This window comes from Nomascus leucogenys, chromosome 13 (assembly GCF_006542625.1).
Source record: "Nomascus leucogenys isolate Asia chromosome 13, Asia_NLE_v1, whole genome shotgun sequence".
Classification (NCBI taxonomy): domain Eukaryota; kingdom Metazoa; phylum Chordata; class Mammalia; order Primates; family Hylobatidae; genus Nomascus; species Nomascus leucogenys.
Genome location: NC_044393.1, coordinates 89,095,804 through 89,123,726, shown reverse-complemented (window position 1 = coordinate 89,123,726; position 27,923 = coordinate 89,095,804). Strand labels below are relative to the sequence as shown.

At 38.9% G+C, this 27,923-nt stretch overlaps 1 protein-coding gene across 1 annotated transcript in view; it reads left to right on the top strand.

Moving 5' to 3' along the window:
* KDM7A (lysine demethylase 7A) overlaps positions 1 to 26,429 on the top strand; it is a 101,874-nt gene extending 75,445 nt beyond the window's left edge. Inside the window, exons 11-20 of the mRNA XM_030826091.1 lie at positions 188 to 277; positions 9,159 to 9,368; positions 11,220 to 11,344; positions 12,208 to 12,362; positions 13,582 to 13,679; positions 14,166 to 14,314; positions 14,450 to 14,658; positions 17,070 to 17,152; positions 19,122 to 19,395; positions 20,008 to 26,429. Coding sequence (XP_030681951.1) covers positions 188 to 277; positions 9,159 to 9,368; positions 11,220 to 11,344; positions 12,208 to 12,362; positions 13,582 to 13,679; positions 14,166 to 14,314; positions 14,450 to 14,658; positions 17,070 to 17,152; positions 19,122 to 19,395; positions 20,008 to 20,102 — 1,488 coding nt within the window. The 3' untranslated portion in view covers positions 20,103 to 26,429. The remainder of the gene's footprint in view (positions 1 to 187; positions 278 to 9,158; positions 9,369 to 11,219; positions 11,345 to 12,207; positions 12,363 to 13,581; positions 13,680 to 14,165; positions 14,315 to 14,449; positions 14,659 to 17,069; positions 17,153 to 19,121; positions 19,396 to 20,007) is intronic.
* The last annotated feature ends 1,494 nt before the right edge of the window (positions 26,430 to 27,923 follow it).

Below are 27,923 nucleotides of genomic sequence, written 5' to 3'. Positions count from 1 at the left end.
TTGTATGTTAATGAGAATCTCCTTAGAAGGCATTATACTAGCTACACAAACTCTGAAACCTGACGTACTAGTATTTGGTGATGTCTGTAACAGTCTAGAGAATCCAAAAATTGGTTTAGTAAATTTGCTTTTACATACTAAAGTGTAAATAACTTTGGTTTTCTTATTTTTGTTAATCCAAATACAGCTTGTATCTGAACATGCCTTTGAAATTCCAGACAATGTTAGACCTGGACACCTTATTAAAGAACTTTCTAAAGTAATTCGAGCAATAGAGGTAAGAGTGGAAACTGTAATGTAAATGCTTGATTATTATCTGCTGTGAGAAGTAAATGGATCTATTCCACTCTCTACAAATATTTAAAAACTCCTACACACTTAGAAGACATATAATGAGCTGAGTCTTTGGAGTTTTCTCAGGTTTTCAGGCTTCTGAAGTCCTTAAGAGAAATTTATAATATTCTAATGAAGTAATAAGGAAACAGTTACTAGTTTACTTTAGGATACTTAAAAAAAAAATCAAAAATACGGAGTATAAACAGTAGAACTTTCAGATCCAGTTAATTTCAGCTACCCAGAGAGGAATACATGTTTATGTAATTAGAACAAGAGAAGAAATGTAAGGTGAATGAGTCAAGCTAGGGAAGCTGGGATGGAGAGAGGGATGATAAGCAGTAGAGTGGGGCAAGGAGATGCTTAGGTAAATGCCCTTTGATAAAAGCTCATAAAATCTGATTAGATATTTTAATTTATTGAGAGCTATTCTCGGTGTTTAAGAAAGAGTGTTTTAAAGTAATTCTTCAAGAAGGTTGTTTTGTTAGTGTCTAGCTTAAATTGAGAGGAAATTAGGTGGAGGAATGGAGGCCAGCTGATGATTTAACAGCTTACATTAGGGCTGTGTTTGGAGAATGGAAAGAGGTGTACATTTACAAAATATTAAAATGCTTGGTTTAATATCAATGGATAGAATAGTTTATATAATTCTCAATGTGTTCAGATATAGGAGAAAATTATGTTCTGTTTTTAAACTGTTACAGTAATCACATTTAAATTGATTTAGTATCAAAAGTCATATATCTGATCTTAAAGATATATGTAAGTTTATACATATATAAATCTCATGCATGATAACCAAAATGAAGAATAAACTTACTGTGAAAGGTATGATTCTATATGAAAAAAACTATAAATCTTTACTTATGGAAGTAAAACAATAGTTAAATAAATGGGGGTGTCGTCTCTGAAAATTATCAACTCTAAATTAGTATTACAAATTTAAAGTGGTAAAATACACTTGGAAAAGTAATTAAACTGGTCCAGAGAGCAGCCAGTCCAGGATGGATCAGAAGAATGAAAGGATCCATATTTGTTATGACCTGAAATTCAAGTTTAACTGGGTGTCTTATACTTTATCTGGCAATCCTATCCAGGAAGGATGTCTCCAGAGAAAAATACACAATTATTAGATTACCAAATGTGTTTGAATATTTGTATTCTTCTAGTGGATAATTTGGGAATCAATTAGTGATTGAATAAGGGAATGTAATGACAATGTGTTATGTGGCACTGGGTTGTCAATAATTTTTACTGAGTCTGATTTACTGAATATTGAAGGAAAGGGAGGTATGTGCATGTTTAAGAGGCGTGTGAAAGGATTAAGACTTCATCTTGCATGATAGGAATTCAGTAATATCTGAAGCTGAAAACAGTATAAACATGTCATTTTGTAATTTGGAGGCAAATAACTAGAGGGAAAACCATTTAGAAGAGTTGGAAGTCCTGGCTATATACCTAAAAGAATTGATAGCAGGGACTCAAAACAGGTATTTGTACACCTGTTTATAGCAGCATTATCCACAATAGCCAAAAGATAGACCAAGCAACCCAGGTGTCCATCAGCAGGTGAATAGATAAAGTGTGGTACATACTCACAGTGCAATACTACTCAGCCTTATAAAAGAAGGAAATGCTGACTGGGAGGGTTCCAAGATGGCAAAATAGGAACAGCTCCAGTCTACAGCTCCCAGCATGAGCAACGCAGAAGACGGGTGATTTCTGCATTTCCAACTGAGGTACTGGGTTCATCTCACTGGGGCTTGTTGGACAGTGGGTGCAGCCCACGGAGCATGAGCCGCAGCAGGGCGGGGCATCGCCTCTCCCAGGAAGCGCAAGAGGTCTGGGAGTTCCCTTTCCTAGCTAAGGGAAGCCGTGGCAGATGGTACCTGGAAAATTGGGACACTCCCACCTTAATACTGCGCTTTTCCAATGGTCTTAGCAAATGGCACATCAGGACATTATATCCCGCACGTGGCTCCGAGGGTCCCACACCCATGGAGCCTTGCTCACTGCTAGCACAGCAGTCTGAGATCAAACTGCAAGGCGGCAGTGAGGCTGGGGGAGGGACATCTGCCATTGCTGAGGCTTGAGTAGGTAAATACAGCAGCCAGGAAGCTGAAACTGGGTGGAGCCCACCACAGCTCAAGGAGGCCTGCCTGCCTCTGTAGACTCCACCTCTGGGGGCAGGGCATAGCTGAACAAAAGGCAGTGGAAACTTCTGCAGACTTAAACGTCCCTGTCTGACAGCTTTGAAGAGAGTAGTGGTTCTCCCAGCACGCAGCTTGAGATCTGAGAACAGACAGACTGCCTCCTCAAGTGGGTCCCTGACCCCTGGGTAGGCTAAATGGGAGACATCTCCCAGTAAGGGCCGACTGACACCTCATACAGCTGGGTGCCCCTCTGAGACGAAGCTTCCAGAGGAAGGATCAGGCAGCAACCTTTGCTGTTCTGCAGTATTTGCTGTTCTGCAGCCTCCGCTGGTGATACCCAGGTAAACAGGGTCTGGAGTGGACCTCCAGCAAACTCCAACAGACCTGCAGCTGAGGGTCCTGACTGTTAGAAGGAAAACTACCAAACAGAAAGGACATCCACACCAAAACCCCATCTCTAGGTCACCATTATCAAAGACTAAAGGTAGATAAAACCACAAAGATGGGGAAAAAACAGCAGAAAAGCTGAAAAGTCCAAAAATCAGAGCGCCTCTTCCCCTCCAAAGGAACACAGCTCCTCACCAGCAACGGAACGAAGCTGGACAGAGAATGACTTCGACGAGTTGACAGAAGTAGGCCTCAGAAGATCAGTAATAACAAACTTCTCTGAGCTAAAGGAGGATGTTCGAACCCATCTGAAAGAAGCTAAAAACCTTGAAAAGAAGACGAATGGCTAACTAGAATAAGCAGCATAGAGAAAACCTTAAATGACCTGATGGAGCTGAAAACCATGGCACGAGAATTATGTGACGCATGCACAAGCTTCAGTAGCCAATTCGATCAAGTGGAAGAAAGGGTATCAGTGACTGAAGATCAAATGAATGAAATGAAGTGAGAAGAGAAGTTTAAGAAAAAAGAGTAAAAAGAAACGAACAAAGTCTCCAAGAAATATGGGACTATGTGAAAAGACCAAATCTACGTCTGATAGGTGTACCTGAAAGTGACGGGGAGAATGGAACCAAGTTGGAAAACACTCTTCAGGATATTATCCAGGAGAACTTCCCCAACCTAGCAAGGCGAGCCAACATTCAAATTCAGGAAATACCGAGAATGCCACAAAGATACTCCTTGAGAAGAGCAACTCAAGACACATAATTATCAGATTCTCCAAAATTGAAATGAAGGAAAAAATGTTAAGGGCAGCCAGAGAGAAAGGTCAGGTTACCCACAAAGGGAAGCCCATCAGACTAACAGCGGATCTCAGCAGAAACTCTACAAGCCAGAAGAGAGTGGGGGCCAATATTCAGCATTCTTAAAGAAAAGAATTTTCAACCCAGAATTTCATATCCAGCCAAACTAAGCTTCATAAGTGAAGGAGAAATAAAATCCTTTACAGACAAGCAAATGCTGAGAGATTTTTGTCACCACTGGGCCTGCCTTACAAGACCCCCTGAAGGAAGCACTAAACATGGAAAGGAACAACTGAGACCAGCCACTGCAAAAATATGCCAAATTGTAAAGACCATCAAGGCTAAGAAGAAACTGCACCAACTAACGAGCAAAATAAGCAGCTAACATCATAATGACAGGATCAAATTCACATGTAACAATATTAACCTTAAATGTAAATGGGCTAAATGCTCCAATTAAAAGACACAGACTGGCAAATAGGAAAAAGAGTCAAGACCCATCAGTGTGCTGTATTCAGGAGACCCATCTCACGTGCAGAGACACACATAGGCTCAAAATAAAGGGATGGAGGAAGATCTACCAAGCAAATGGAAAACAAAAAAAAGCAGGGGTTGCAATCCGAGTCTCTGATAAAACAGACTTTAAACCAAAAAAGATCAAAAGAGACAAAGAAGGCCATTACATAATGCTAAAGGGATCAATTCAACAAGAAGAGCTAACTATCATAAATATATATGCACCCAATACAGGAGCACCCAGATTCATAAAGCAAGTCCTTAGAAACCTACAAAAAGACAGACTCCCACACAATAATAATAGGAGACTTTAACACCCCACTGTCAACATTAGACAGATCAACAAGACAGAAAGTTAACAAGGATATCCAGGAATTGAGCTCAGCTTGCAACAAGTGGACCTAATAGACATCTACAGAACTCTCCACCCCAAATCAATAAAATATACATTCTTCTCAGCACTACATCACACTTATTCCAAAATTGACCACATAGCTGGAAGTAAAGCACTCTTCAGCAAATGTAAAAGAACAGAAACTATAACAAACTGTCTCTCAGACCACAGTGCGATCAAACTAGAACTCAGGATTAAGACACTCACTCAAAACTGCACAACTACATGGAAGCTGCTCCTGAATGACTACTGGGTACATAATGAACAACCTGCTCCTGAATGACTACTGGGTACATAATGAAATGAAGGCAGAAATAAAGATGTTCTTTGAAACCAATGAGAACAAAAAGACAGCATACCAGAATCTCTGGGACACATTTAATGCAGTGTGTAGAGGGAAATTTATAGCACTAAATGCCCGCAAGAGAAAGCAGGAAAGATCTAAAATTGACACCCTAACATCAGAATTAAAAGAACTAGAGAAGCAAGAGCAAACACATTCAAAAGCTAGCAGAAGGCAAGAAATAACTAAGATCAGAGCAGAACTGAAGGAGATAGAGACACAAAAAACCCTTCAAAAAATCAATGAATCCAGGAGCTGGTTTTTTGAAAAGATCAACAAAATTGATAGACTGCTAGCAAGACTAATAAAGAAGAAAAGAGAGAAGAATCAAATAGAGGCAATAAAAAATGATAAAGGGGATATCACCAACAATCCCACAGAAATACAATCTACCATCAGAGAATACTATAAACACCTCTGTGCAAATAAACTAGAAAATCTAGAAGAAATGGATAAATTCCTCGATACATACACCCTTCCAAGACTAAACCAGGAAGAAGTTGAATCCCTGAATATACCAGTAACAGGCTCTGAAATTGAGGCAATAATTAATAGCTTACCAACCAAAAAAAGTCCAGGACCAGACGGATTCACAGCCGAATTCTACCAGAGGTACAAAGAAGAGATGGTACCATTCCTTCTGAAACTATTCCAGTCAATAGAAAAAGAGGGAATCCTCCCTAACTTATTTTACGAGACCAGCATCATCCTGATACCAAAGCCTGGCAGAGGCACAACAAAAAAAGAGAATTTTAGACCAATACCCTGATGAACATTGATGCAAAAAATCCTCAATAAAATACTGGCAAACTGAATCCAGCAGCACGTCAAAAAGATTATCCACCACGATCAAGTCAGCTTCATCTCTGGGATGCAAGGCTGGTTCAACATACACAAATCAATAAACGTAATCCATCGTATAAACAGATCCAAAGACAAAAACCACATGATTATCTCTGTAGATGCAGAAAAGGCCTTTGACAAAATTCAACAGCCCTTGATGCTAAAAACTCTCAATAAAGTAGGTATTGATAGAGTGCATCTCAAAATAATAAGAGCTATTTATGACACACCCACAGCCAATATCATAATGAATGGGCAAAAACTGGAATCATTCCCTTTGAAAACTGGCACAAGACAGGGATGCCCTGTCTTACCACTCCTATTCAACATAGTGTTGGAAGTTCTGACCAGAGCAATCAGGCAGGAGAAAGAAATAAAGGATATTCAATTAGGAGGAGAGGAAGTCAGATTGTCCCTGTTTGCAGATGACATGATTGTGTATTTAGAAAACCCCATCATCTCAGCCCAAAATCTCCTTAAGCTGACAAGCAACTTCAGCAAAGTCTCAGGATACAAAATCAATGTGCAAAAATTGCAAGCATTCCTATACACCAATAACAGACAAACAGCAAAATCATGAGTGAACTCCCATTCACAATTGCTTTGAAGAGAATAAAATACCTAGGAATCCAACTTACAAGGGATGTGAAGGACCTCTTCAAGGAGAACTACAAACCACTGCTCAACGAAATAAAAGAAGACAGAAACAAATGGGAAAACATTCCATGCTCATGGATTGGAAGAATCAGTATCATGAAAATGGCCATACTGCCCAAAGTAATTAATAGATTCAATGCCATCCCCATCAAGGTACCAATGATTTCTTCACAGAATTGGAAAAAACTACTTTAAAGTTCATATGGAACCAAAAAAGAGCCCGCATTGCCAAGATAATCCTAAGCCAAAAGAACAAAGCTGGAGGCATCACGCTACCTGACTTCAAACTATACTACAAGGCTACAGTAACCAAAACAGCATGGTACTGGCACCAAAACAGAGATATAGACCAATGGAACAGAACAGAGCCCTCAGAAATAATACCACACATCTACAACCATCTGATGTTTGACAAACCTGCAATGGGGAAAGGATTCCCTATTTAATAAATGGTGTTGGGAAAACTGGCTAGCCATATGTAGAAAGCTGAAACTGGATCCCTTCCTTACACCTTATACAAAAATTAGTTCAAGATGGATTAAAGACTTAAATAGTAGACCTAAAGCCATAAAAACCCTAGAAGAAAACCTAGGCAGTACCATTCAGGACATAGGCATGGGCTACGACTTCATGACTAAAACACCAAAAGCAATGGCAACAAAAGCCAAAATTGACAAATGGGATCTAATTAAACTAAAGAGCTTCTGCACAGCAAAAGAAACTACCATCAGAGTGAATAGGCAACCTACAGAATGGGAGAAAATTTTTGCAATCTACCCATCTGACAACGGGCTAATACCCAGCATCTATAAAGAACTCAAACAGATTTACAAGAAAAAATCAAACAACCCCATCAAGAAGTGGGGGAAGGATATGAACAGATAATTCTCAAAAGAAGACATTTATGCAACCAACAGACACATGAAAAAATGCTCATCATCACTGGCCATCAGAGAAATGCAAATCAAAACCACAATGAGGATACCATCTCACACCAGTTAGAATGGCCATCATTAAAAAGTCAGGAAACAATAGGTGCTGGAGAGGATGTGGAGAAATAGGAACGCTTTTACACTGTTGTTGTGACTGTAAACTAGTTCAACCATTGTGGAAGACAGTGTGGCGATTCCTCAAGGATCTAGAACTAGAAATACCATTTGACCCAGCCATCCCATTACTGGGTATATACCCAAAGGATTATAAGTCATGCTGCTATAAAGACATATGCACACATATGTTTATTGTGGCACTATTCACAATAGCAAAGACTTGGAACCAGCCCAGATGTCCATCAATGATAGACTGGATTAAGAAATTGTGGCACATACACACTATGGAATACTACGCAGCCATAAAAAAGTATGAGTCCATGTCCTTTGTAGGGACATGGATGAAGCTGGAAACCATCATTCTGAGCAAACTATCTCAAGGACAGAAAACCAAACACTGCATGTTCTTACTCACAGATGGGAATTGAACAATGAGAACACATGGACACAGGGTGGGGAACATCAAACACCGGGACCTGTCGTGGGTTGGGGGGATGGGGGAGGGATAACATTAGGAGAAATACCTAATGTAAATGACAAGTTAATGGGTGCAGCACACCAACATGGCACATGTATACATATGCAACAAATCTACACGTTGTGCACATGTACCCTAGAACTTAAAGTATAATAATAAAATATTATTTTATTATTATTATACTTAAAGTATAATAATAAAATAATAAAAATAAAATTTAAAAAAGGAAATGTTGACACATGCTATAGCGTGGATGAACCTTGAAGATATTTTGCTAAGTGAAATAAGCCAGTCACCAGAGGACAAATTTTATAAAATTCCACTTATACGAGGTTCCTAGAGGTGTCAAATTCATAGAGAATGCAAGTAGAATGGTAGTTGCCAGGAGTTGGTGGGAAGGGAGAATGGGAAATTATTGTGTAGTGGGTACAGTTTCAGGTTTCAGTTTGTGCAGATGAGAAGGTTCTCGAGATGGATGGCAGTGATGGTTGTGCAACACTGTGACTCTACTTAATACCACTAAACTGTACACTTAAAAATTGTTAAAATGGCAGATTTTATGTTTATGTTACCACAGTAAAAAAAATGTTGCAAGTGGTTGCCTCTGGAGAATGAGAGGGATGGGGAAGAGGAGACTGCTATTTTTCATGATATGCTTATAGAATATTTAATTTTTAAAGCTACATAGATATATAATTTTGGTTTAAAAAGTAATTATTAATTTATTCAAATATGTACGTGAAATTACTAATTTATTCAAATATGTACGTGAAAAGAATGGGCAACATGGCAAATGCTTGTCTCTAAAACATTAGCCAGGTGTGCAGTGGCGTGCGCCTGTAGTCCCAGCTACTTTGGAGGCTAAGGTAGGAGGATCGCTTGAGCTCAGGAGGCGGAGATTGCAGTGAGGCAAGATTGCACCACTGCACTCCACACACTGCAGCCTGGGTGACAAGAGCGAGACCCTGTGTCAAAAAAAAAAAAAAAATCAAGGAAATGTGTTCACAGTATATTATGTTGGAGAGAGAAAGGATATAAAGGTCTCAGCAAAGCTGTTTGAAACTTAGGATTTAGTCTTTTTTGTGTTTATATGGTTAAACTGAATGATTTTTGTTTTCTAAAATATTTTTATGGATGATTATTTAGTCACGTATGTATGTAGTAGCCTTCTCATAAAAATACTCTGATTTTAATTCTTAAAGGAGGAAAACGGCAAACCAGTTAAATCTCAGGGAATTCCTATTGTGTGTCCAGTTTCACGATCTTCAAATGAAGCAACTTCCCCATACCATTCCCGAAGAAAGATGAGGAAACTTCGAGATCATAATGTCCGAACTCCTTCTAACCTAGACATCCTAGAGCTCCACACAAGGGAGGTTCTCAAAAGATTAGAGATGTGTCCATGGGAAGAGGCAAGTATTATGTTTCATGACAACAAAAAGAAACTTGGCTGTTCCTTAAAGTCTTTAAAGGGATAATAAGAGAATAGTCTGACTATTGTTGATACCTAATCTTGGCTGCAACATTGTAGGGATCAATCCAGTAGTTACGCCTGTGACAGGGAGTGGTGCTTAATCTTTCTAAGTTTTAGTGTAGGATTTGAATGAATAGACCTCATTCGATTGCTGATATGTTTATTGAGTCTTTAGCAAGTACCACTTCCTCTTCTATGCTCTGGAGAAGATTGTGAGCAAAACTTAAGTCCCTGCCCCTCATGAAGCTTCCATCCTAGTTCAAGCTGGGAGGATGGGGAGACAAAGACATATACTAAAATAATATAATTTCAGATGATAAGTGTTATTTAAAAAAATCCAAAACAATAGAACAACCGAATAAAGGGGGATGGGGTAAAGCTGGCTGCTTTAGCTGAGGTGGTCAGAGAGCCTCTGAGGTTTGAACCGACAGCTGAGTAACAAATAGGAAGAAGTCAAATGGTTACTTGGTGATTGGAGGAATGGCATTACAGGCAGAGGGAAGAGCAAATGCAGAAAGCCTCTACTTGAGCCAGCAGTCAGCCTGGAGGACTGTTAGACTGGGAGACTGTCAGAAGAAACTCTTGAACTTCATGAAGTGCTGGCCTACTGGACAAAGGGGAGAGTGGGAGGCAGTAATGAGATCAGTGTAGCGCCTTTGCAGAACATGGTAGTGACTTTGTAGTGGGCTCTGCATCATCCATACTTTTACATCCCAAGAAGAGGATAAGCAACCATTTTAAATGAGTAAGATCGAAGAACCAGGTGCTGTGGTGTGGGCCTGTAGTCCCAGCTACTTGGAGACTAGTCAGGAGGATCATTTAAGCCCAGGAGTTTAAGGCCAACATAACTAGATCCTGGCTTAAAAAAAAAAAAAATTAGGAGGCCGAGGCGGGCGGATCACGAGGTCAGGAGATTGAGACCACGGTGAAACCCCGTCTCTACTAAAAATACAAAAAATTAGCCGGGCACAGTGGCGGGTGCCTGTAGTCCCAGCTACTTGTGAGGCTGAGGCGGGAGAATGGTGTGAACCCGGGAGGCGGAGCTTGTAGTGAGCCGAGATCATGCCATTGCACTCCAGCCTGGGCGACAGAGTGAGACTCCATCTCAAAAAAAAAAAAAAAAAAAAAATATATATATATATATATATATATAAAACTTTCTTAAATATTTGAAATTGTATGTAATTATAATGTTTTCAGATGATGCTGTTCTAAACTGTAATCATCAGAGAAGATGAAGCTTATTATGAAAGGTTCTGTTTATTATTAAGGGGAAAATCACTATGAAAAGGAAGTCTTGTTGATGCATGAAAACCCAGCTACTACCTTTATGTTGCATGGTGACCCTTGTTCCTAGTGGTAGCAGTGTGGTGACCTATAAGTTGCTGACTAGGTATTAGATGAAGGATGGGTGAATGGAAAGGCCCAGTAGATAGCACTTCAGCAGGAAGAAGCAAGAAGAGAGCTAAAATACTCTGAGGCAGTTCTTCTCCAGTTTTTCAGCTTTCTGCAAGAATGAAATTTCTTTTAATTCACTTTATGCATATTTTATGTTTTACTTGCTAGAATGCATTTCATGGTTAATGGCCCTCCAGAAAGATGAGCCATACTCTTACTTTGGCTTTAGGAACTTTGGAGTTCCGTACTGCTGCATATCCCCAAGCCTAGGTGGCTGCCTGTATCTTTGAGATGCAGGACCATGGGGGAGGTGGTGGTGTACTGTATTCCATCAGTCGAGCAGGGCTACCTGAGGGTGGATGGTAAGTAAGTTCTGCATTTATACCTTCAGGACATCTTGAGCTCTAAACTGAATGGAAAATTCAACAAACATCTCCAACCATCCTCCACGGTACCTGAATGGAGAGCGAAAGATAATGATCTACGATTACTGCTGACAAATGGAAGAATAATTAAGTATGTAAAGTAAATCAGAGTATCAAATAGATTAATTTTCATAGGGTTCCCTTTGTTCATTTAACCCAGTGGTCCTTAACCTTTTTGGCACCAGGGACCAGTTTTGTGGAAGACAGTTTTTTCTCAGCCAGGGAATGGATTTGGGATTAAACTGTTGCACCTCATATCATCAGGCATTAGATTCTCATAAAGAGTGTGTAACTCTTGGACATGTGTAGTTCACAATATGGTTCACGCTCCTGTGACAATCTAATGCTGCCACTGATCTGACAGGAGACAGCTCAGGTGGTAATGCTCACTCACCCACTACTCACCTCCTGCTGTGTGGCCCGGTTCCTAACAGACCACGGACTGGTACCAGTCTATGGCCCAAGGGTTGGGGACCCCTGTTTAATCTGTAGTGGGCTCAGTGGCTCACACTTGTAATCCCAAGTTGATTTGGGAGTCCGAGGTGGGAGGATCTCTTGGGACTAGGAGTTTAAAACTAGCCTGGGCAACTTAGCAAGACTTCATCTCTACAAAAAAATAAAAATAAATTAGCTGGGTATGGTGGCCATTCCTGTAGTCCTGGCTACTTGAGAAACTGAGGTGAGAGGATTGCTTGAGCCCAGGAGTTCAAAGTTACAGTGAGCTATGATTGTGCCACTGCACTCCAGCCAGGGCAACAGAGCAAGACCCTGTCTCAAAAAACAAAAACAAAAAACAAACCTCAGATCCCTAGTGCATACTATTGCACAGTTGATTGAAATATGGGGACAGTGTCTCAATTCTCTACTCTTTGTAAATTAAGGGAGAGGGGAATAAATACTGTTTGGCTACAGAATCTTGCACTATATTCTGATTACTTTTCCTTCTTGGTACAGAGATGAAAGACAGCCGTTTGCAGATCAGAGTCTTTATACAGCAGATAGTGAAAATGAAGAGGATAAAAGAAGGACAAAAAAGGCAAAAATGAAGATAGAAGAGAGTTCAGGAATAGAGGGAGTGGAACATGAAGAATCTCAAAAACCACTGAACAGTATGTTTTTTTTAATGGTTATTTTAAATATCTTTTGATTACTAATGTGATAATATGTAAAGTAACTTGCTAATTTTGAAGTTCTTAAGTTTATAATAGCAGAAAACTTTTGTGTCCCTAAAACTGTCTTGAAAAATCTGAAGAATGAGAGAAGTGCTGAACGTGAATGCCCAGTGAGGTGTACGCCCAGTGGCCAGGGGCGGTGTTCTCAGTGAGGGGATGTTTGTGGGTTAGAGATGCACTTATCTAGTCAGTTTTTAAAGAGTCACTCGAAAGCTCATGCATGTTATAGGCCTCTACTCCCCAAAATAAAAGTTTCAAGTTTCATTTAATTTTATATATAAGTTCAGCTACCATGTATATGGTTTTCAGAATTAGGAAGTATATATGATTAGCTAATCTGAAGCTGTTAGTAATCCATGTATTGTGGTTTTAAGTGATTACCTGTTGACAAGAAGTCCTCTACTGGGTTATTAATTGGTTATCAGTATGGCAAAATAGTAACACCTCCTTCTCCTTAAAGTCTTTCTTCCTTGAATTAAGCTTTAATTTCTCAACATATTTCAGGATCTCTGTATTCCTTTCTATTTTAAAAAGTAGTTCAAATAAATACTTTGGTACTTGACAAATAAATGTTTCAGATAACTAACATTATTTAATCCATGTTGAACACCCCGGTTCCTGCTAATCTGAGTGAAATTGGCACTGCTGTAGTTGGTGACACATGCCAGGTGCTAATCAACAGGAATCCATCAAACCATTGCTATATCAGTGCCTCATGAAAGCACGGTTTATAAGCGTGTTGAATTCACTATCTACGTGAATGCTTTTTACGTTTGGGAAAGTTATCTTTTTGTTTTCTAATGATATAACTAATGCAAAAGGAGAAGTGTGAAAAGCATCTGATAGCTAATTTTAGTTTCAGCATTTTTCTTCTGGAAAGAAATATAAAACAGTCAATCCATCCAAGTAAGGAATATATAATTATGGAAATACCACACTTAATATTTGAGAATATACTTCAGTCTGTATCTTGGCCAATTAGGGAGAAAGACCTTAAGGGGAGAAATAAATGAAGAAAATAAAAGTGAAAAAGGAGGGTAGAGCAAGAGAGATTGAGAGACATCACAAGCTAGGTGGACTTTAGATACCACCTTGTCTCCTTGTTCATCATAGTCAGATGACTTTCTCTTTTTCTCATCCTTTCATTCTTTTTCAGGGTTTTTTACACATGTGAAATCAGAACTCAGGAGTAGATCATCAGGATATTCTGATATTTCTGAGTCAGAAGACTCCGGACCCGAGTGCACTGCACTGGTACGCCTGAGACCCCATGGCTTGTACGTTATTTGATGGAAAGATGAGCACCACGTAACTTCTGGAAGGAAGGCAAATGACAGCTTTTCTCAAAGCTTGTCTGTCTGACTTACGTAGCACAGGGTCTTCTGTGGTGGTCAGTGTACACACATGCCATCATGTGACCATTCACATTTGAGACATAGAGCTTTTGTCTGATTTTGGAAAGGGTAGAGGGAGAGACTCCTTTGCTTATACTGTTCTTGTTCATATTTCTCATGGATTATATTTTATTTTACCTTAAAGCCTATACTGTGTATTTTTTTAATCAAGGTAGTATGTTCCTGTGGTTAATGGAGATTATCATTTTTTTCATGTGAAATACAGAAATAATTCCATGATAATTAAGATTCTGACTTTCTCTAGATGTATAAAATCTTTGGATTCATTTGTACAGACTTGGTCAATTTCTTATGTAGCTTTGTTTCCATGTAATTATTATCTCAGAAAAATATCTTTACCACTGAAGAGTCTGAAAGTTCAGGTGATGAAAAGAAACAAGAAATAACATCCAACTTTAAGGAGGAATCTAATGTGATGAGGAACTTCCTTCAAAAGAGCCAGAAGCCATCTAGAAGTGAAATTCCAATTAAAAGGTAGGCTTGCTGATAGTAGTAAATCTTATTATATTGTAAGATAAATACTATGAAAATTTTTTTTAGTTTTAAATTTTACCAAAAATGTCATCAGAAAAAATAGACTCTTGTGTTTTTGGATCATCTCTTCTTTAGGGAATGTCCTACCTCAACGAGCACAGAGGAAGAAGCTATTCAGGGCATGCTGTCTATGGCAGGGTTGCACTATTCCACGTGTTTACAAAGGCAAATACAAAGCACAGACTACAGTGGTGAAAGAAACTCTCTCCAGGATCCCAGCAGCTGCCATGGCAGTAACCATGAGGTCAGGCAGTTGTATCGCTATGATAAACCAGTGGAATGTGGTAAGAAACATAAATTATCAGTCTCTAAAAAGTAACATATGTTGCCCAACTTAATGGCTCAATAATCCTCATTTAGGTTAGAGATTATGAATAAGCATCTTTAATTGGAAATGTGTTAAGAAGGTTGACCAGAAAAAAAGCACAATGCTGACATATCACGTAAGATGGAAGCAGAAGAACTCAAAATGTAAATTGCCTGGGATTGACAGTTGTGTTCACTAGCATCATTCTACCATTGTTATTGCAAGCCAGTTAGTAGTATTTCCCTTTTACAGACAGTTTGATCGGAGTGGAAGGAGCGTTTTGGTGCCTTAAATGGTCAACTAAGCTTGAACAATCAGCCCTTTTTCCTTTTATGAGAGGAAAAATAAGTTTTAAACTGTTTCTTTCTGATTAAGGCTATTTTTTCTCCTACTTGAAAAGAAAGTATTAGGAAAAGAGGGTAGGCTCAGTGGCAATGTTAGGCATGCCACATAGTGTTTTCTTCTTTGTGCCTTTAGAGAAAACGTATCCCAAAAAGCCTGAGGAGGACTGGGGAGAAGATAGTACTATATTAAAATTGAATGCCTATATAATAATTGTGTTTGATCCTACATAATTATCAATTGTATACCAGGAGCTTGACATCCATTTCACTGAAATAATTTTTTTATTATTTATTTATTTATTTATTTTGAGACTGTCTCACTCTGTTGCTAAAATGTAGTGACACAAATATAGCTCACTGTAACTTAACCTCCAGGCCTCAAGCAATCTTCCTGTCTCAGCCTCCCAAGTAGCTGGAACTATAGATGCATGTCACCACACCTGGATAATTTTTTGATTTTTTGTAGAGACGGGGTCTCAACTATGTTGCTCAGACTGGTCTCCAACCCCTGAGCTCAAGTGATCCTCCTGCCTCTGCTTCCCAAAGTGCTGAGATTACAGGTGTGAGCCACCATGCCTGGTTATTTCACTTAATTCTTAAAACAATACTTGTAGGTAAAATTACTCCCATTTTACAGGTAAAGGAAATAAGACTTAGTAAAACTAATTTAACTTGTCCATACTTCACATACCTATTATTCAGTGGTATTGGAATTTGAAGCCAGGACCATCTGATCTCAAAGTCTTTGCTTATTGTATAAGAGGAAATTGAAGTTTGGAGAGGATATATAAGTTGCCTAAAGTTGTGTTGGTAATGGAAGAACTCAAATTCAAATCTGGGTTTGTCTCTTTTTGTACTGCACCATTTTGTCTTCCTTTAGTCTCTTGAAAAGAACACTTCTATGGAAATACTGCAAAATTCAGGCAAATACCTGCCTTTATTCTATGTGGAAAAATATACCTTTTTTAGAGAGAATTATTGCATTGGTTTTACATATACAATAGGCGGCTATAGAATTTGATTCTAGATCACTGGGCGCAGTGGTTCACGCCAGTAATCCCAGCACTTTGGGAGGCCGAGGCGGGCGGATCACCTGAGATTGGAAGTTCAAGACCAGCCTGACCAACATGGAGAAACCCCATCTGTAGTAAAAATACAAAAATTAGCCGGGCGTGGTGGTGCATGCCTGTAATCCTAGCTACTTGGGAGGCTGAGGCAGGAGAATCACTTGAACCTGGGAGGCGGCGGTTGCGGTGAGCTGAGATCGGGCCGTTGCACTCCAGCCTGGGCAACAAGAGCGAAATTCCGTCTCAAAAGAAAAAGAATTTGATTGTAGATCTTCCAGCATCTAGCCCAAAACCCATCATATAAAGATAGTCTTTGAGGGTGGTCTGAGTGAGTATGGTGTTTATAACTAATTGATCACAAACAATTACAGATTTCTTTGTTTCTTCTCCATCTCACTGCTTCACTTGACTAGCTAATGAATGAATAAATGAAGACAGTCTTTGAGAGAATCGAAAGAATTAGCATAATAGGTTATGAGTTGGTGACTTTTTGTTTTGGAGGGAAAGGCATATAGTGAAGGTAAAGGTATGCAAATGAGTATCTAAAGAGTTAATGTGTTTTTAAGTAAAATGTCAACATAAATTTGCTTTCTTTTTTTTTTTTTTTCCCCAAGATGGGGTCTCACTCTGTTGCCTAGGCTGGAATGCAGTGGCATGATCTCAGCTCACTGCAACCTCCACCTCCCGGGTTCAAGTGATTCTCGTGCCTCAGCCTCCCAAGTAGCTGAGATTACAGGGGTCCACCACCACACCCAACTAATTTTTGTATTTTTAACAGAGACGGGGTTTCACCATGTTGGCCAGGCTGGTCTTGAACTCCTGACTTCAAGTGATTGACCTGCCTCGGCCTCCCAAAGTGTTGGGATTACAGGCATGAGCCATCACGCCCAGCCTGCTTTCATTTTTAAGCATTAGGCTAATTTTGTCATTTCAAATCAAGTTTGTGCAAAGTTAATTAAACTAAAACTTCTCTTTAGGATACCATGTCAAGACTGAAGATCCAGACTTGAGGACTTCCTCCTGGATTAAACAGTTTGATACTTCCAGATTTAATCCTCAGGTATATTCAAAGTTTGAAACGTTAAAAGGAGATTTAAAATGGTCATTAACTTTGTTTTTGCTTTCTTTTTTAAAACTGTGACAACCAGTTATCAACTGCTAGATCTAGGCAGCCAAAAAATTACAGTTAAATGCACATTTAAACAACTGTCCATTTTGAGAGATGCTGAAATGATAACTAACATAAGGCTCATTGATAGAATGTGATCCGGAAAAGAATAATTTATTCAAGGAAGCAGTTAAACCACTGGCTGCCAACCCCTGTAGGTTATATCTGGTTAGAATGAAATATTCAAGGAAAAGATGAATATCATATCTTTTAAATCTCTGATGCTGTTTCTTGAATGGTTTTGGATACCGAATTTCTTTGAGCATTTGATGAAAGTTACAGATTATCTTTCTAGAAAATACATTCATGATAAACACAGCTTTTGCTTACATTATCAAAATGAACCCAAAATAGCAGTTTTGAAAAAACTAAAACTTTACCAGCAGCACCAAACAAGAAAAGTGATACAACCTTTTTTTGCAAACCTTGGAAAATGGCAGCCGAAGAAAGAATCAAAGTTCTCATGTGGCACTGTGGGGCGCCAAACCTCTCTACCCCAAGCACACATAAGAAAGAAAGTAAATCAGCAAAGGCAGAAATACTGCCTCTAGTTCTCCTTTGAGTGAAGAAACATTTGTGGGGGAAAAGGGAAGGAGGGAAGAGGAGACAGAGGGGAACATGAGCCGACTGGTTAAGAAGTGAAGGGAAAAATCTCTTGTGAATAAAGCTTTCACATGGCACCGAAAGACCTCAGCAGAAGTGCAAAAGGCCTCCTGGGTTTTGCCATCTTCCAGAGTCCTGAGTTGACTAGAGGAATGGACTGAAATCCCTGGAGGAGGAGATACCTGTGTATATAGACAGAAAAGACTCTACCCCTAAATATGGAACATCATTAATCTCTGAGTAGTGGAATTATGGGTGGTTTTTATTAATTTTTTTAATTTGGCTTATCTATATTTTCTAAATAAGCAATTACTTGCATAAGAAAAAGAAGCAAGTTTTTTTTTTAAAGGAAGGCTTTGTGAGTATACATTCTTTGACTAGAAGGATACATTCCAGAGTCAAAGGTCATAAGAAATCTCATTATAATTTACTTTTCAGTGTATGATTTTATAGTGCCTCACTGTAGCTGGTCATAAAGTTTATCACTTATTAGCACTATAGGATTCATTACGTAATGTGAGCTATTAAATCTGGCTGTTCTTTTTATAATTGTTTTTGAAAATAAATGAAGACATAGAGGATGGATGATTAGCATAATGAAAACTGGTTTCATGAAACAGTCACACTGTAGTGTACTCTGTTCACATCTAGTCTGTTCCTTTCACTTTTTAATGCCGGTTATAACCCTCTCAGTTAATTTCAAGACTCACCAATCAGTAGCTTTTTTTTTGCCCCCTGAAAGTTTACTCAGTAGTCTTAAGAGACTGAAAGAGTAGTTGTAGTAAAAGGAAAACACCAAGCTTGGGACTCTGGATCTAAGGATTTCCTAGCAAAAAAATACAGTGGAGATGAACCTGATAGAAGATAGGTTCTAGAAAAGAACATGACACATGAGAGGTCCAAGGGAGCTGTGACTTGCCAAGGAAGCGGGAGATCGATCCATTCCCCCGGCTCAGGGTCCCTGCGTGGCGTGTGCTCACTGAGCTGAGTAGCAAGTAAGGCGTGGTGCCTGTTTACATTGTTTTCTCTCACTCTCTCTTTCGCCTTCTTAACTTACGATGCAACTTAAAGACCCAAGTCCTTCAGAGCTACTGAGACGACATCATGCAGGAGTGATCATCTGTGGCTAATAGATGTTAAGAAAATCAGAATTGAGTAGTTTGTTTCTTCTCTCACTTGACTTTGCCAATGCATAGAGAGCTTCAATACCTCATTTAAACCCTAAAAATTCAGCCTCATGTCCTTCCTCCTCCTTCAGGATCTAAGTAGAAGCCAGAAATGCATCAAAAAGGAAGGGTCATCAGAAATTAGTCAGAGGGGACAAAGTACGAATTATGTGGACAGCAGCGGCTCAGGCCTTCAGAATGGAAAGTATATGCAGAATTCAAACCTGACTTCGGGGGCGTGCCAGATAAGTAATGGCAGTCTAAGCCCAGAAAGGCCAGTTGGTGAAACTTCCTTCTCGGTGCCCCTTCACCCCACCAAGAGACCGGCATCAAATCCACCACCTATCAGCAACCAGGCAACAAAAGGTAACTTTCACACATGTATAGAGGAAGTGTTTTTCTGACTGTATGTGATGGTCATCATGGCAGTTGAGGTGTAGTCTCTGCACTCAAGTTGTTCAACATCTCATGCATAGTAGACAGCACAGTGATGGCAGTATACACAGGCTACTACGGGAACAAAGAAAAAGGATACCCAAGTCAGCTCTGAGGAGCAAGACAGATGCTAAAATCAGATGTTCAGGGGTTAGCCAGGCTGAATTGGGGAAAGTGACCGAATAGACAGCTTTGAAGGCAGAGGATTGAGCCTGAGGCAGGGCACAAAGGGGAGAAACAGGATATAGGGTATTTGTGAAATGGTAGTTGGTTTTGTTGCCTAAGCATAGTGTAATGCAGGATAGGGAAGAGCCCAGGCAGAAGAGCAGGCAGACCAGACTGCGGGAAGCCTTGTGAGTCTTGTGAGGGGCTAGTGTGATGAGGTGGAAGGGTTTTAAACAGCGGAAGTTCAGAAATATGGCTTTGTCCATGCAGAACCCCTAAGGGCTTACTTCCCATAAAGAAAGCTCTCCCCGTAGTCTTCCAGGTGCTCTCTTAAGTGTGCTTTTCATTGTTATTTACACTCCTTTTGGTGTTTTATAGGTAAACGTCCAAAAAAAGGAATGGCAACAGCCAAACAACGTCTTGGGAAGATCCTTAAGTTGAACAGAAATGGCCACGCACGTTTCTTTGTGTGACAGAGCTGCTGTTGCAGCCATTCTTCCCTTTGGAGACCAGTCTAGGGGTGCAGGAGCCTGGAGCTTCCGCTGTCCCCCTGCCTGGAGCAGTTTGTGTGTATAGTAAGAACACTGCCCGAAGAACAGAATGAACCTGATGCTGCATTTTCACTGTGCCACACCCACTCAGCAATAACCATTTTGGACCTGGTGGGGGAGAGGAAGGAGGAGGGTAGAACCTTAAAAAGAGACCTTGAACTGGAAAGGGTCTCTTGTCAGGGCTTGAATTTTATTTTGTTGTTGGTAGTGTCTTGATGTATTTTCAGTGGTAGGGTAAAGAATTATCAATAATTTATTTAACAGATTTTTTTTTTAAAGTTAACAGCTTTTAAATTCTTTTTTTAAAGCTATTTATTTGGAAGATTTCTGGAGAAATATCTCACTAATTTAGATGTAAGAATGTGAAGGTTTTTAAATTATTTTTGATAGTGTGTGTGTTACATGTGGGGAAGGGCCACAGTAACAGTAACTAGTCTGGACTCTTAAATTTGATATTCAGGTTAAAGTCTTAAACAGGGATTTGATGCATTAATTATTTTAAATTAAGATGTATATGAAAATCATTTTATTTTATATATTTCATGTGTTTTTTATAAGCTATTAGCTTCGCTTTTGCTAACATCCAAGGTGCATACTGTTATCCAGGTTGATTACCTTATATCCCACCTTCCCTCTGCACTCCCCATCATTTTGTGATGACCCAGTAAGACTCTTCTCTTTGCAGGGAAACACTTTCGTAGCCAATGTGTAAGAACTCCATAAAAGATCCCTCATTTCTCATTTCGTTTGACATTGTGATTTTCTTCTCAATATTAAAAAAAAAATAGGCTTTTGCATTTTCATTTCTGCTGATGATATCTGGGTCCCAAAGAGAACAGCTTTAATATATTTTTCCTACTTGTGGGAAAAGTATTATAAGTTTGGTTAAATTGTCATGTTTATAGTTTTTCCAAATACATTTGTAACAGCAGGCCTTCTTCGTACTGCTGGTGTTGGACAACAGGACTGACACCTGCTGCGGAGGTTATACCTTATGATGCTTTTATTCTCCATACCTGATTTGTTGGAAAATGTTATTTGACTTAGGATATTCAAATCTGCATAATAAGCCGTAATATAATAGGATTAATACTACATTAAGTTGTATAGAAGCAAGCATGTTGGAACAGATCTTTTGTGTGTATTTACTTTTTTTGTTTCTTAATTTTCTAAAGAATTACTTAAGATATGGATTTGGAGTAAAATGGGTGCTTTTGGCAGTTTCTTCCATGTATCCTAACCTGACCATTGCATATTGAGGTTAAGTATCTGGTTAAACTTTAAGGTATTCATTTATCTCCTTTATGTATGATTTTTACTAAATGCCAGTTTTCAGTTGCTTATATAGTAGCTTATATTTTCCCTTTTTTCCATCCATGGCATAAAAATAAGTGATTTCTGGGGGTGGGGCAGAAATGTTCCCAAATCTGACAGTAGAGCATTTTACAAATTCCTACAAAGAAAATATAGGCAAATAGATAAAATTTATTTTTATGGAGAAGAAATAATGGCCATATTATGGATTTGTCTTTTTTTATTCAGCAAGATAGCAAGACTTACCCTTCTCTATTAAGTATCAGTTGAATTGCTAAGAAGAAAAAAGTCTGTACCATCGTCTTTCATGGTTGCATTCAAATGTGTATTTTCAAAGAGAAATACTTCTTAGTGTCCCCATTCCAAAATGTCATGGGATAAATATGAAATAGTTTATGAAGTAGCCTTTCTGGTTCACAGTGACTGGACCAAAGTCTGAATCTTATCTGGGTATCAGGAAAAAGAATTTTTATGGAAATCCTCAGTGTCTATAAACAACCCGTGTAAACTCTGTCTACACTATGCCAAAACCAGTGGAAAGATGGGTAGAGTCATCTTATCTCAGGATGTCAAAAATCTGGGTTTGACTGATTCCCCTACCTTCCCACACAGTATATTCTTGTGATTGTTGCTTTTCTGTAGATCCTGAGTTGGTGTTACAATAGTCATGTTTTTATTTTGGGCTAAGAAATAAGAGGTGTAAGAGCTGTAATTTCCTTTTCCTATTATATCATGATCTGGGTTTTCTTTTTTCCTTTACGTTTTTCACAACTCTTGAGTATTTTCTGTTTTTTTCTTTAGCCACAAAAATTAAAATTAAACTTTATTTTTATGAATTAAAATTGTGGCCAGTATCCACTGTGTCCTTAGGCTGAGAAGTACTAATTTGGAGTAGCCCATGTATGGAATTCTAAAGTGAAGGTACTGTGGATTCATTTTTGGTAGTTTTAGCCCCTTAATAAGTGGGTAAGTTAGAAAACTGTCAGTGAGGTAATAGAACCACTCGAATAGAATCCATGTGTCTTTTTCTGAATTGGTGAAAATTTAGCCACTGATCCAGTGACTCCTGGTCAAACCTCTTATAAGATTACTGGCCGTAATGCATCCCTTTATCTCATGGAAATGGCTGAACTTTGTGGTAGCTGCTGCCAGTACCTGGGCTTAACAGTAATAGAGAACCTCATTTATACCATACAGGCACAGCAACTTAGGAAGACAGCACTGATGGTGTTTAGCTAGTTGTAAGCAAATACAAATATGTAAATTTGAGAATTATGATTTAACATGCAACTTTAATAATAGTAATAGATGATAATTTTCCTGTATTGTTTCAAATAAGTGACTGTTCAGCTGGGATCCATTGGATTATAATTCACAATGTCACATAATATTATGCTTTTCAATATTGATGAGTGATATAAACAATATAAAGTTGGCAGTTTGTAGTAGTTCAGTATCGTAGAAATACATTGAACTTCATAAGTATCAGTTCATTTTTAAGCATACAGAATTGAAGATTCTGACTGAAATCATAAACTCAGAGGAAACAAGTCCATCTTTATCACTAATTACTTAGCTTGAATACTTTTCTATTTTTAAATAATCCTAATTATTGTCTTTTCAATATAGTCTATTGTATTCATTTATACGGGATCAACAGGTATTTATCAAACATCTGCTGTGTGCCCAGCACTGCCTAGTACTGTTGGGAACATCAATTTGCAGCTGTGCTCTCTGCCCTTGAAGGTATCTTCTCCAGGAAATTAGCAGTATTATTTTCACTTCTAAGCAAACATGAGCAAAAGAGGACCTGTTCATTAAAAAACATCCTGACTTTTTTAGTTTCAACTGAGATATGCCACTGTAGAAGTGAAAGTAATTTCACAATTTAAGAAATGCTTCAACTTGGTAATTAATATGGTCAGGCAGGGACTTGGTGTAGCATGCAAGGAAGCAGAAGACCTGGGCTTTTGTCCAAGTTCTGCCATTTAGGTATCAGCTGTGTAACCTTGAATAAGTCACTTAACTCTTTCTGACTCTTAGTTTTCTCATTTGTAAATTTGGATTAAAATGTTTATTATGATAATCAATTAAGAAAATCTGTTAACACTTCATACATACAGAGAACTTATCATTAAGTTAAAACGGGCAATTAATGCACCTTTATATATATCTTTAAATGAAAACTAATACTATTCATGATGTTTATTTTATATCAAATATATGCCCAGGGCATGCTACTTAAAAAATCCAAGGAATCTCCAATAAGGTGCTGGATTAAAATCAGATTTCGTGCTTGAAGTGGAAGAAAAATGAAGTTGTTTATGGATAAGAGAGTGAGAATGTGTATCCTCAAGTACGTTAAGATGATTTAACTGAAAGATGGCTTTAGGTTTTTCTTGAAGAATTAGGAAAGTTCCATCCCCACAGATTCAGCATACTCTTCAGGTACTAGATAAAGGTGAAGGAAGTCATGGAATTAAAATGACTTAGCAACTCCCCAGGGAACTTGTGGGGAGAATGAGGTGGTTAGAAAGGTGAGAATGCACAAAGACAGCTCTGGGTTGGGTACCAACAGCTTGCTTGGTAGAAAGAAACCCGTGTAGGAAAGGAGACGCCACCAGCCGTCTTCAACAGACAAGATTCTTTCTGCTTTTTTCAAAAGATGCTCTCTGCAGCAGTAAGACTATAGATAGAGTTGATTGGAATAATCATATGACCCAGTATGCTACTGCTAGGCATAATTATCAAAAATTCATTTTTCTCATTGAATATTAAGTTAATTGCTCGCCACATAAAGAGAAGCTAGAGCTCGCCAGTCTTGGTGGTGTCCTAGACCTTCCTCTAAAGCAGTCTTGGGAAGCTTGAGCATCAGATCTTTAGCCTAGACAGAGTGTCGCTGGTAAATAAAGGAGACACAGGTAACCCAGAGTGGGCAGTGATTTGCGTGGGGAGACACAGTGGATCTGGGGCCTCTGATACTTTGCTTCCTAAAACAGCCCCCAGTTTTCGGCTTGCCCTGTGAGATGATGTTCATGTGCTTCCTTGAAACCAGGTGGAAAGAAAGGGGAAGAATTAACTTCCTCATTCTGTTGCTGTTGAACGTAATGTAATCTTAATAATGTAGCCTTCCTAGAAGCCCTTCCCTCTTTTTCGTGCTGTAAAATCAAATATTTGATATCCTTAACATAAATTTTAAAAATTAAGGTCATTAGGAAGCAAATGTCTATTTCCAAAGCAATGAGCTTGTTGTGACTGTGATTTTATTCTTCTGTAGTTTTTTTTCCTCATTTTAGTTGAGAGGAGAAAATAATACTCTTTTGCAATATCCTTAGATTCTCCCCCTCACCCTGGTGCCCCTTGTAGTGTCTTAAGACTTTGTCTTAACAAGTATAACATTACCTTTTGTTGTTAAAACCTTTTCGAACCTGTATTCAGTGATTCTTCCAAGTTTATCTGCTCTGCACTATTTCACTAATAAACCCTGGCTACCACGTAGCCCTTGACCTCCAAGTAGTTTACCTATGCAAGACCTGTGACACTCTTAATTCATTTCTCTTTCTTTCAGAAAGTAGTCATAAATGGAGCTTAATTATAAAGGTAAAACTTGTCTCCAACCAGTTTTATTTTGGCCATTTCCTTTTCAAAATGTCAGCTGTTTTCCTCCAAGATTTTTCACCAAAACAATGATCATAAGTGCTGGAATACATAATACTTTGCAGGCATAAAATAACCCAGACATACTCTCATATTTCTTTGGTGTATTTTGGTTGGTAAAACTTACCAGCATTAAATGTAAAATATAATGAGTTAATTCCTTACCTAGAACCATTTCTTCCTTTTAAAAGATTCATAAGTAACCTTTTATTTTTACAAAGCTACGTATAACTTCCACATTATAGTCAGGGACCTGAGGTGTAACTTGCTAAGTGAACCCCAAGGTTATTTTATCTTGCAAAAGAAACCTAAACCAAACTAAGGGCCTTACAGTTTATGGTTAGACTGAATCAAAAGCTATAACCTCAATTTTTCCAAAAACAGCTTCTGACTGCAAAAGCAAGTCATACAGTTGTTAGGTATGAAATAGCACTGATCAGGAAATGCATCTTCTCAGATGGTATTTCCTTCAGAAAAGACTTTTCTACTTCTAATATAAATTAAGCCATAACAGTTTCATGCTGTGGAAAGAGGGTGAAAAGGTTCATTTTAAGAGATTATATAATATGAACTTTCACATTTACTGTGAAATGTCTAACTTGGCCAGTGCTTCAGCAAGTTTTTTTGGGGGGTGATGGCGGGGGGGTAGTATTGGTTTTAGAGGTTTCAAATCTGTGACCTTTGGAGAGGGGACAGTTGTTGGCTCTGGTATTTACTAGTTTTGTAGTAACGTTTTGCTAGCCTGACTGACTTTTCTTACTGGTTTTTATGCCCACGGTCTGAGGGGACTGTTCTTGTTTGGGGTGTCTGCGGAATAGCGTCTCGTCTTGTTTGTATAGGCAGTCAATGTGTGTGACATGTGTGTCCTTTCAGTCCGGAAGCCCACTGTGTGACAATGGCGTGGGGTGTGGCTGGGAGGTGGGGTGCTGAAGCTTGAAGAGCATTTCTTTGCTGATTCATAACAGTATTTCCCATCTTTTGCCTGCAGGCAGGGAAAGTGTACAGTATTTATTTTGTTTCTGTTTTACTTTAAATTTGTAAGTCTTTAAGTAGCTTACATTGATTATTATAGGGGAGGACAAGTGACTTGTTTAAAGTTGTATTTAGTATTCTTTCCAATTTCTGTATTTTAAAATATTGAAATTAAAATTGTATTACTTCTGTTTTGATTTTTTTAGCACTCAGTGTATTTTTTGCTCATTTTGTTTGAAAGTATAAATGTTGAAAATTGTATAAAATGCGTCCTTGAAAGAAAAAGAATCTGAATTCTATATCCAATTCTGACTTTCTGTTCCCTTATTCTGCTGATTGAATCGTGGGAAATTATTTAAGAATGTGAAAAACTGGGCTCAGCGTCTGCTTCTTACTACTTCTGAAGACTTCAATGTGAAAAGTAATTGTCTTATTTTATTAGCAGTATTGCTGGGGATGAGTGTTTGCTCAAAGAGAGGGAAGAATACAAAAGCGTAATTGGCAAGATGAGGCTGAAACGTAGAAACGGATGTGGGTACTTGCTGATGAACACTTCAGAACACTCACAGCCCCTACCCAGCCATCCCACAAATATTTCCTAACACCTGCAGTACAGTAGGCACTATTTTAGCACTAGTGCAGGAGTGATCAAAACCAAGTCCCAGGCCTCAAGGAGCTTGTGTGAGACACAAAAGGCAAGTGAGAGCCAGGGGTGTGGTGGCCTGGCTGGCTGGTGAAGGTGGGAGTGTTAAATGCACATTCCGTGAGGAAGACGAGCTCAGTTTTGGACCCAGGGTTGGAGAGACAGAGATGATACGGACCAGGAAAAAGATCTGGCCTTAGAGGAGATGAGAGAGGAACTCTGGACCAGGAAGGAAGGAGCCCTGCAGGCATCACTTCCAGGGCAGAAGAGAAGCCTGGAAAGGAGACAAGTGGGCAGGAAGTCTGTTTCCGAGGAGAAACTGAGCTCAGAGTCCCGGAAACCAAGTGACCAGAAGGACCAAAGACCATATCCTCCCTCCCCCTAATATCTCCAAAAGAACAGGGACGCCAAAGCATGCATACCTAAACACACCTGGAGAGCTGCTTCCGCCCCTAGAACGGTATCCACAAAAGCAGTTTGCATCTCCTGTGTCTGCATTCATGAAATTGGTTGAAACCTAAATCTGAACAAATCTCTTTTTGTGAAAATCCGTATACTATTTGTAAATCTGTGGGTTGTCTGCCCTTCCTGAAGCTCATATGTTAATGAAACAATGATCAGGACCTACTCTCCTTAGACTGTTCAGCTGATTTTTGTGGTTTCACAACAGTGAGACAGCATGAGACACATCACTGTGGGATGTTGATGATAAATGCCAATTATTTTACAGTAGGAAGGATCAAATGCTATGTTACAGACAGGATTTGAAACAGGAGCCCTTACTATCTTTTATTTCATTCCATTTGAGTGCTTATTGTGTGCAAGGATATTTTTATTTCTTTCTCAAAATAACCCAGCGAGGTAGGTACTACATTCCTCATCCTACAGATGCATCCGAGGCTCAGAGAGGGTCAATGACACTTCCAGGTTCACATGAATACAGACATTTTCAGTCTGTCTGACTCTAGAGACTATTCTGAACTGTTTCTCTAAGTATTTTTTACTATATGCTTTTAATTAAGGAAGGAATAGATGGTCCTTAGGAATGGTTTGTGTTCTAAAACTTTCTTTGCAGGCCCAACCCACTTTGGATTGAAAATGTTGTTTCTTGTGGAGGTTTTTTGTCACTCAGCTAACCTCTGAGTCCACTTTCCCAG